The 10953-nt window shown below is 42.4% G+C and overlaps 1 protein-coding gene across 3 annotated transcripts in view; it reads left to right on the top strand.

Annotated features, from left to right (window-relative positions):
• Window positions 1-680: 680 nt before the first annotated feature.
• Window positions 681-10953, top strand: part of AP1S2 (adaptor related protein complex 1 subunit sigma 2) — a 33316-nt gene continuing 23043 nt past the window's right edge. For 2 of the 3 annotated variants that reach the window (XM_054272305.1, XM_054272306.1), the window contains exons 1-4: window positions 681-821; window positions 1806-1984; window positions 9165-9273; window positions 10166-10303. In XM_054272305.1, coding sequence (XP_054128280.1) covers window positions 1806-1984; window positions 9165-9273; window positions 10166-10303 — 426 coding nt within the window. In that variant the 5' untranslated portion in view covers window positions 681-821. The remainder of the gene's footprint in view (window positions 822-1805; window positions 1985-9164; window positions 9274-10165; window positions 10304-10953) is intronic. The other variant, XM_054272307.1, reaches the window with a different exon arrangement.

Here is a 10953-nt window from a genome sequence, read left to right as displayed (position 1 = left end):
CCCAGGCTCGCTCCCCTCAGAAGGACAATCCCCTCCCAGGCTCGCTCCCCTCACACGCAGCCCCACCGCTTCCGCCCGGCGCGCGCCCCCTCAGCCTCCACCCCCCTCCCTCCCCGCCCCCCGGGCGCGCACGTGCTGGAAGCAAACACGGCGCGGCGCATGCGCGGTTCGGCCACCCCCGCCTTTACCCCCCCGGCTCGGGGCTGGCGGGGCCGAGGGAGGAGCCTCAGTCTCCGGGCGCCTGATTGACTGATGTCATTTCCCCGGCTCCGTGCCGCGCCCGCCCATTGGCTGCTCCCGGACCGCTATCTGCACCGCGCCGCCTGGTTGGCTGTTGCCGCGCCGGCCGTTGCCTTATCGCAATTCGGGCCACGCGGATTAGGGCATCTAAACCCCGCCTCTTGCTCCAGCCCCTCCTGCCGCCAAAACCAGCTCCGCCTTCCCCGCCTTCTCCCGCCTCTCATTGGTCCGGAACAGCTTCGCTCCTCCCCCCGCCCGCGCGCTGAGCTTTCCGATTGGGTGACAGCCGAGCTCTCCCCGCTCCCCCCCTCCCCGGCCGTTGATAAAGTTTTGTCCGGAGGCGCTCGGGCCACGCCTCCTCTATCCTGGCCCCGCCCCCCCGCTGTCCCGGCCCCGCCCCTGACCTGCCCGAGGGGGGGCGGCCGTTGAGGCGCGCGCGCGCTCGCGGCGGCGGCACCTCCCGTCCCCTCCCGACCCCTCCCTCAGTCCCGCTCGGCGGCCGCGGCGGCAACATCGGCGGTGCCGCTGTGGGCAGAGGTGCCTGCTTCTTCTCCGCCTCAGCTCCGCTATCCCCGGGCACGGTGAGCACAGCCGCGCGCAGCCGGGCTCTCCTCCCGAGCCGCCCGCTCCGCGCCGGGGGAGCCGGGGCGGCGCTGGGGCCGGCGGGGAGGCGAGGCGGGATGTGGGGAGGCTGCGGGGGCTGCGGGGCTCTGCCCCCGCCCTGGCACCGCGGAGCCGCTGCGGGCGCGGCCGCCGCTCGTCGCGGCTGGCGCTGGTCACGCTTGTCACCCGGGACCAGGCTGGGCTTTAGCATCGTATTTCATGTCTGTCATATTGCCTGGGAAACTTCTCCAGCCTGATACAACTTCGAGCAAAAAGGCAAAAGAAAAAAGCCTGAGCCTTTTCATTTAATGTTACCTCTGTTGGAAAACACAGCCCGGCAAGTTCCTCTTAAAATATAATTGCAACATCACTCCGTTAGAGGAAGCGAGAGCTGGAACATAGGACCGCAGGGAAAGCACTTAATCTCTCCTTTTGTGTAACGTGGGAAAAGACTGGGCTTTTCTGTGCCGTAGGACTCTCCGCTGGGAGGTTTGATGTCTTTTAAAGTATTCCGAGGCTTTTCAGAAAGATTTTAAGTGCAAATTGCTCCTCTAAGGCTCTAATCGGCTGAATTGGAAATGAGATTGGGTATTGGAAGAGTCTGCTGTGCTGTTTTTCTGTCATTTTGGGTGGAAAACGCAAATGAAACCATAGGAGTGCTGGACGTGGCTGGTCTGAAATTGGGGTGTATTCACTCCCCAGCCCGCGGTTCTGACACCCCTTGAGAAACTTGTGTGCGCTTTCTTCTGCCTTTGGCTTGACTGACCTTGCTCTGCAGAATCCTTTGTATCATTGCTACTTCCAAGTCTTGTGTAACATCTGCCAGTGCTATAGAAATACATAAAATAGTTATAGAGTTTTGGATGTCCGACTTGCTTCCTGCTTGGTTTTTCTCAGATCTTTCGAAACTCGGAGACTGAGATTAATGCTTTTCTTTTTTTCCCCTCCTTCCAATTCAACAGATGCAGTTTATGTTGCTTTTTAGTCGCCAGGGGAAACTGAGACTCCAGAAGTGGTATGTCCCATTATCTGACAAAGAAAAGAAGAAAATCACAAGGGAACTTGTTCAAACAGTATTAGCCCGCAAACCGAAAATGTGCAGCTTCCTGGAATGGAGAGACCTGAAGATTGTCTACAAAAGGTGGTTCTGTCTCACTAACCTCGTAATTGCCATACATTACAAACCGTGTGTTAAGTAGCAAGAAAATAATGAAGGTTGTTCTTGTTTTGTTGTTTTGTTTTTTTTTTTTTAATTTTTTTTTTTACTTCCCTCTGCTGGTTACAGAGAAGACTGACTTTTCTCTTGCATCTAATTTGATAACCAAGCGGGAGTCATTCATGTGTGGAAAATCACTCATGCATTGAGAAATGTACTGAAGAAATGAGCTTTCCTCCTATTTTTATAAGGAGTGGCAGTTCCTCTTGGTAGTCTGTTTAGAGTCATGCAGTACATACATGCTTCCTATTTGTACACATTTCAGATTTAATAAGTGATAAAAATTTTATAAATATTTACCTCAAGAAGTAGCTTCATAAATCACCTGGAAATGTAACTTGCTTTTAAAGGCTTCTAGAAATAAGGAAATAGTTTTTCATAGTACTTGGTTTGAGTATTGCCTTTTTTGGGGGGTTTTTCCCCCCTGTATGTACAAAAAGCGATTTTTCATTATTGAAAAAATCGTGGCTAGCTTTCTTTTGATGGAAGGTACTGTATAATTTTCTTCATGATAATTTCATTTTTCAGGTGTTCCCTAACCTTTGTCGGAGTATTTGGCAGGCATTTTTTAGCTTTGTGCTGATCTTTAGAATGTATCAGAGTGTAGTGGTGTGAGCATAATTCTTCTCCAGAAATAACAGTCATCCTCCTCCCGATGTGGTATGCTGCATCTCTCCCAGCTAAAGGTGGTGCTACAAAGCCTTGAGTTATCTCTCTTCCCTAGTTAGTTGTAAACCTGAGAGTGTTTATGCATTCCTGTTTTCTCATGGAGATGGTAGATAGTTTGTGCCCCACAGAAAATATTGTTGTATTCCCTGTAGATAGGACAGAAAGGACTGGAGCAGAAATGAGCAGTTTGTAACTCTTCTCCAGGATAACAAATGGGTAGTATCAAATATGTTTAGATGTTTTCAGTGCTGCTCTCATAAATACATTGGTTTGTGTGAAGGTACATGTGTGAGCATTGCTGGTCTGCCTAATGCATGCAGTTCTTCAACACAGGAGAAAAGAGGAGAAACAATGCATGAAGCTATGCTAATAGCAGACACAGTTTCTCCTGCCTCTTGATTGCTTCACAAACCTCCTTGAACATGTATGTAGACAAGCTTGCTCAAACACTTGTGTGCTTCCTTCCATATTAATGCCTGCAAGTGCCTTTTCAGCTGGGCATTCATGGGACTAAATCAGAAAAATGAGACGTTAGTAGGCCAGCCTGTTTCCTTCCTTACCCGGTCTTGAACAGCAGTAGTTGTTGTGGGGATGCTTCCACACAGCTGCTTTCCCTCCCTGTTTGTTGCTGTTAACTCCTTGCCACGTCCTTTTGTGTCCAGGAGCTGGTGGAAATTGGGGTAGGACTGTTTGAGTTGCTGATTGTTGTGGAGTTCTTGCATCTCAGTGGTGTGTTGTGGGTCCTGTGGTCAAGGAGAATGAAGAAATTTGCTGGGAGACATCTATGTCTGGCTAAAAATGGTCTAAGTACTGCAGTCTGTCTGCTGGACTGCTGGTGTGCACAGCTGACTGCAGTAGCTTATTTCACTCTCTGCAGACCAGTCTGGCACAGAGAGCCTGTGGAACTGCTGAAGATGAGCTTGTACCAAGCTAATGAACATCTCAACTTTTTTTTTGACTGAAACATCACCAGAAGGACTAGGTGTAAGAGGTGATAGTTTAAATGTCTGTATCTGGTAACACTAATAGCTCTTAGGTTTGTGGGACTTGTTCCCATCACTGCATCATAGTTAAAGATGATGAGCACCAGCTAGTATGATTTCTTTGTGAAGGGTGACTTTTTGTAGCTGAGAAGGTGATGGGCTAAAAGCAAAACACACCACAAGGAACTCTGTAGCTTGTGAAATTGCAAAAGGTGCTCACAGTTCCTCTTGAGCATCTCCAGAGGATTTCTGCTAAGATTTGTTCTTGTCTGATCTATTGCTGGGAGTGATCTGAACCTGCTGGTGCAAATGTTTTACAATAGAAGTTCTGAAAGTATGTGCCTATTGCTATTTTGCATCTTAAATTCTTGGAATTTAAGTGCTGTTTCTCTTTTAGAGTGTGTTTGTTGTTCACAGGTAGGAGAATTGAACCTAGATATTGTAGCTCAGAGAATGATTGGCAGTATCAGAGATGTATTCAGGGCCTTATCATACCTTTTTGAAGGAATAAAATGAAGTTAAATGCAGCAGTTGGCAAGACAGGAGCTTTAATTTCCTTATGATACTTAACATTTATTAAGACTGCTGGGCTATTTTGATTAGCCTCCTTAGCTCTGTAGCATTTTCTCTTTATAGGATGTTTTCTGAATTTTTAAGGAAATACATCTTAAAATTCATTTAAATGTAGGTGATGTAGCTTTTATTTCCCTCTGGTTTCATACATGTACCATTTATAATGGCTGCAACACAGGCTCAGTCATTGCCTTATAGAGTTTTTTCCTTCAGCACTACAGAGCACAGACAGAAAGGTGCCCAGCTTTTGTCATGGTGTGTGAATTGGCTTCTATGTATTCTGTAGCTGCTTTGGAAGATAGTTTTTTCAGGCTGATAGACACCAGAAGATTAAAAAGAGAATGTGGGCTTCTAACTTCAAGAAGCACAGAGATTTGAAATGACTCGCTGGGAAAATGAAAAATTAAATATGGGAAGCCAACCACAATTATGGTTTATGAAAATAGAGGGGGAGTCATCTGCAGACAGCTGATTAGAAACTTAACAAACACAGCTGATGTGTTTGCTGTTCACAGTTTGTCATTTAAAAAGTAACGTAGTGGTTTTGGAGCATATAGGGTAGAAGTTCTTGCAGCTTTCCCCCTATGGCAGAAAAAATGTGTTAAGTGTTAAAATTTCTAATTTTTTCTTGGAAGACTTCTGTTCACAATTGTAACTTTTGGCAATATGAGTTATTTTCATAGTGTAGTGTATTGAGTCAAAATCAGAACTTGGAGAAAAACCTCTTTTATATAAATTTTACTTGGTTAGCATTTGTTTAGCTGCATCCACGGGACATAGTTTAGTTATTTAATTATTTGATTAAGGATTGTGGCTTTGCTTTTATGTGTCAGTTTGGAACTGTATTTGGAATATGATATTATGAAACTACAGTAGCTTTTGCTGCTCTTGATGTGGCATTTGTCTTTTACTTTTGCACGACATAACCATAATCAGAGGTTATGTTAAAGATTCAAAACAGAATAAGTTTTAAAGTTTCTTTTTACCCTCCCTCCACTGAAAGAAGCAATGAAAGAGTCCATTGTGCAGGTACTGTGTCTCTTCAAGTGTTGAGAGCTGAAGGTACAGCCATGTGGCCAGTGGGATGTGCCCAGCTTGGCATGATCCCTCTTTTTCCTTATGTATAACTTAGCAGCCAGTTGTACCTCTTCAAAGTATTACTGTGATGTTAGTCAGGTAGCTTTGTAAAACTGGCTGAATGCAATGATTTTTGTGAATTAGATACTTGGACTGGATAAATTTAATTAGATCAAGTCTTCTTTGTACAGAGTTTTAGTTTGTGTGGCACTAGGAGGACCTCAGTATCAAGAAGCAACAGCTTTTTCTTAGAGAATAAGCAGAATTGTTCCTTTTGAAGCTGCTGGGGGCTATAGCCTTGCTGAAATAAGAAACTGGAAAAGTGCTTCACTTTGATAGACTATATCCTGGAGCCTCAAAGTTCATGGTTTTTTAAAGAAATGAGTAAAGTTGTGGGACAAGAAAAAAACCTTACTTCAAGCACAGCATATTAGTTGTCCCAGTTTTCATTGAGTTAGCTATCAGCCAACCACAGATTCTTGGGCTCATTAAACACTTGTCTGCCTCCTCCTTGTCATTTAGAGTTCAGTTCTGTTCTTTCCAAACTTTGTAAGCTTTAAACTTCCACAATTAGGATCTGCATGCCAAGTGACTTAGATGCTGACAGACTTATGGCTTGTTTGCAGGCTTAGCTGGTGCTGAGCTTGCAGGGATGACTTGAAGCAGGTGAGGTGTTCCCTCTTGAGGGAGAGCAGCTCTGAGCTGGTAGGATTTGTAAGTTGTACTCTGCCCACAGTGACCTGATCTCTCAGCAGAGTTACTGAGCCTGGCTGTGAGAGCAGAAGAGGAGAACTCTGCTGAAGTATTGCCTGCCTGTTTTGAGGCTTCCCACTGCTGAATTATTGCAGCTCTTGAGGGAAAGATGCATGGATTTGTTTCCTGTCAGAAAAGAAAAATCTCGAGGCCATCTGTCTGAAGGCAGGAATTTGCATAAGTGTTTATACCTGCTGTGTTACCTTTTGGTTCTTTAATCCTGTATTACATTTTCAGGTGATTTGATCCAAACATTGTTTGGTCTCTCTGGTTTTGGTCTCCTTTCTGGTAGGTGGAGGATATTTATCATAAAATATTGCCCTCATTTCCTAAATGAGGGCAAGCAGCTGAATTGAGTCTGATGATTATTTTAATAATGTTTAGCGAGATAAAAAAAAAGACCAGAACTACAATAGGAATAAAAATGGCAGAATGTTTCTTACAGACTACACTTTATTTACTTCTGGGAATGTACTTTTCTATCAGGATTTGCCTTTTCATTGGGTGCATAAGAAAGGTTTCTGTCAGGCCCATTAAGAAGAAGCTGTTTCTGCAGAGCAGAAATCTTTTTGAGCCCAAGTAATCTGCTTGTCTTTGTGTGAATACTGTCCATGTCAACTTCTGCACTTGGCAAAACTTCCAGTGTCTGCTGTGGATTATAAGTGCAGGCTTTTTTTTTTCTGAAGCCCTTCCTGCAGGGGAAAAAATTAAAATAATGCCTCTGAGAATTTGGATCTGAAGCATTCCTTTGTAGTATGCTCATGCCCTTTGGTATGACTTGTTTTTACTCTTCTGCCTTTTGCCATTCAGGCTCATTAAATCTGCATTTGTTTGCTTTTGTTGAGCAGTGATCCATTAGTCATGGTTGCTACTTAAAAAATAAATACCAAAATATTCTCTGCATATAATAGTAGATACCCTTGCCTCCATTTTGTGTTGATACCCACTGAGTAGTTTTTGTTTCTTGGTCTTATTTCTCCAGAACTGCAGTTGGCAGGACTTGAATGTGCAGTCTACTTGCTAGCTGCCAAATACAGTCTTTTGAAAGTATGTTTTGTGCTCTCTTAAAGGAGGACACTGAGAGCAGACCATGTTCTGAGAAAGTATTTTGTGTTGGACTCCCTCTCTCCCCTCCTCCCTTCTTTTTCCATAAAATAGTTCTGTGTGTCAAGAGACACTCCTAAGTACTAGAGGAGCAGAGATGGAGTTTCCCATGTGGATAAACTTAAAATATTTGAGTCAAATTTGATTTGTAAGGTCTGCTGGTACATGGTTCAACATGTGTTTAAGCACTGTAAGGAAAGAGTTGAACTGCACTTCATCATAATCAGTGCTGCTCTTGAGCAGGTGATGAAAGGCTTTGTTTAGATGGATTTGGCCTGAGTGCTGGTGATTAGTGCAAATATCAAATAATGTGTTAATGCTCCTTTTTGCTACAATGAAATATGATAACATGGAGCTTGACTTACAGATTTCTCAGTAAGTTTGAAAGCATGTTTTTTCTTTATAATATTTCTTTCCAATACTTTTAAAAATAGTTTAGGTTCCTTATACAGATTGAATGTTGCAAGCTACTGCAATGACTGTAAATGTCCTTGAAAAATTAGTGAGGCATAAACAGAACAATGCAGAATCAAAAGAACTGTGCTCAGATAGGACTTGTGATAAGCTGATGAATCCCTGTGGTGAAGAGATGAAAGAGAGAGGGAATGAAGGTGTCCTTCACTGGAGGTGTCTTCCTGTCTTCCCCCATCATGTTTTGTGGTAGGACAGGCAATAATATTTTATAGTAGTTTAAAGATTTTGTATAAGAGCTATTCTGATTAGTCTTTCATGTTGAAGCCGTAGCAATTTGATTTGGAGCAGAGGGGGAGAAGGGGGGACATTTTCAGATCATAAATGGCGCTGGATAGGTGTCTTGGAGATGAATTTCAACATAACTGAAAATACAGCTGGGTTTTTTCAGAATTTCTAACTTCTAAAAAGTCTGACAAGTCCCAGCTGATAAAATATGTTTAATGTTTAAAAGATGGATGGATTTCTCTGTATGGGACACAACTATGCACCTTAAACTAGGTGTTCATATCTGGATGACTTATTTTTCAGTAGGGTTGGCTGCACAGGAGTGCTTAATGGGGGCAGTTGTCCCCTCTAGAGGCAAACAAAAGCTGTTTCTGGTTTATGTAAATTAGCAGTTACAACAGGTGGCACTTGAAATCTGGTTTGTGCCATGTGTGACTGAAAGGCATATGGTTTTGGCATATTAGAAAAGACTAAATGGGGTTTTCAGCTTTCATTCCTGCTTTGTTTGTTTTTTTTTATTTTATTAGGTTTCTTTAAACATGGCTTGAACAAATATATAATAGAGCACAATAGAATTGGGTGGTCTTTTTGTTAAAGTGGAACTGGATCATATCTGAAGTTATGACTTCCTGTCTTCCAAGATGGAAGTGGATTGCTAGAAACTATTTGATGGCCTCTCATCAGTCTGATGCTAGGACAGTTAGTAGGAATTGCATTGTTGGCTTAGTAGTAGTTGGGGTGGATGACATTGGTGTTGGTTTTGGAGTTTTTGTGTTTTTAAAATTCTCTATAAAGACCAAATCCTAATTGCTAATTCAGTCTATCTTTCTTGAGGCATAATGGTTTTTATTATCTGTGTATAGCTTACATGATGAAAGTTTAACATGGGATCAGTTGGTTAATATACTGGTGTGTGGATGTTAGATAGAGAAGAGAAGATATGTCATCTTAGAACTCTGTCATGATACCACAAATCAAACATATTTAGTTTTCCAACTATCTCTTTGGCTATTTTAGTTCTGTCAGCTAAAGGATGGTCAAGAGTGAAGTCATGCTTGACTCAAAGACATAATTCCCATGTACATGTGTGTGTCTTCTGGTCTGTCAGCCATTCTTTGGCAAGACTTGCTTGGTTGTGATTTGGATACCAATATACTGAACTTGAGTATGAAGGACTGCTGAGAATGTGATACTCCTCATTTTGCTTATGTGTGTATGCTAACATCAGGATTATTTTGTTATTACAGATATGCAAGCCTCTATTTCTGCTGTGCTATTGAAGATCAGGACAATGAACTAATAACTCTGGAAATAATTCATCGCTATGTAGAACTTCTTGACAAGTATTTTGGCAGTGTGAGTTAAGTTTCTTTATGCTTTGGCATTTCTTTTTATGCCCACAACATTTTTACAGGAACATAACCAGCTAGTAATTGAAAAGGTGTGTTTAATACTTCTGTGTGGCTTGCTTGGGCAAACTAAGCTGATGGTTGCCTCTATTAAAATACAGAATTAAATTATTGATTTATAGGACTTTCATTAATCTGGTGCTAATTGCCTGTATTTGTTTCATTTTATAGTAGTCTCACTTGGGTCAGATAAAATCTTACTCTTAACCAGGAGGCTTTTCTTCCCCTGGCACTACTCTAGTGTGAGCACCTCTTACATCTGCTTCCAGAGGAGGCAGTTGGTTGTGAAGTGGCAGGAATGGTAAGGAAAGGTGTGAGGGACATCTGCTTACCCAGACAGCAAACACAAACTGCTACAGCAATGTACATGAACACTCCTAGAAGAACTGCTGCTCATTCTGCCTTCCTTGGTAGTCCTTCTGACTATGAAATGCAGACTGAACAAGAAATGAGATTTGTTTATTTTCATATCTCTCTGTAAGACTGTGTGAGCTGCCTTTGCATACTGCAGGCAACAGGAGAACTTCTATAGGGAATGTTCTCTTGTGTCTTGAGGAGCTGTGTCTTACAGACTGCTGTGCATTGAAGCCTTTTTAACAGTGAAAGCTTTTTTCAGAGGTTGCTGTAGCTGTTTTTAACTGAAGAAAAAATCTGATGGTGTTTTTTTTTTCCTTCAAGATGTGGTTTTTATTATTGCCCCAGTCCTTACAAGGTTACAGCCTTAGGCTAACATCTTGATTTGGTAAAGTTTGGTGAAGCTGTGAACAAGTTTTGTGAGAGGATATACCTCAAGTGAGAGTATCCTTCCACTTTGCAATAATGCCTGATGTTCTTTTTAGGTCTGTGAACTTGATATCATCTTCAATTTTGAAAAAGCCTATTTCATTTTGGATGAGTTCCTTTTAGGAGGGGAAGTTCAGGAGACATCCAAGAAAAATGTTCTTAAAGCCATCGAACAAGCAGATCTCCTACAGGAGGTAAGCACATCCAGCTTCTCTGGCCAAAGTGTCAGCATGGTAGGCTGGGACTCAGAAACCTCCTGTTCCTCTAAGCTTCTAGAAGGTATTTTGTAGCATGCTTAGCATGTAGTTTCAGCTGGTTGTCCTAAGTGTGCAATAGGATGATGTTAGCTGCTCTTTTCGTTTGGTTTGGCATGTTGACTTTGTAACCTACTGTGACTTCATGTTCTGCTAGTAAATGCAAGTGGCTGTTCTGTGTTTGTACCTAGATAATTGCAGATCATGTTAATTTAACTTGGTGTTGTTCATGTGTCTTTTCATTCCTTCTTTTTATTTATTAACCATTAATTTTTTTCTCGTACCTGATGCATGTTCACTTCTTTACTTTTTCATTGCTGAAATCCAGAAGCTAGACTCTCTTCTTTGAGACTTGTTCAGGTATAGTTCTGATTAGTTCTTAGACCTGCTTTTCTGCTGTAGGCTGCTTACTGTGGAACATTTCCAAGCTGACAAAGCAGTAATAGTAGTGCCATAGAAACATACAAAATAAAGTATAAGAACATTGTTTTTTTCACTTTGAATGCTTTTGTTGTTTGTTATTATCACTGAAGAATGATGGATTGCATGTCTACCATTTTGAAAAAAAAACCAAACATTTGATGTGAAGG

Source organism: Melozone crissalis, unplaced genomic scaffold, assembly GCF_028551555.1.
Source record: "Melozone crissalis strain CALT ecotype California unplaced genomic scaffold, PUWL_Pcris_2 ptg000013l_1, whole genome shotgun sequence".
NCBI classification, from domain to species: domain Eukaryota; kingdom Metazoa; phylum Chordata; class Aves; order Passeriformes; family Passerellidae; genus Melozone; species Melozone crissalis.
Note: the sequence above shows the minus strand (reverse complement) of the source record. Positions and strands in the feature narration are given on the sequence as shown.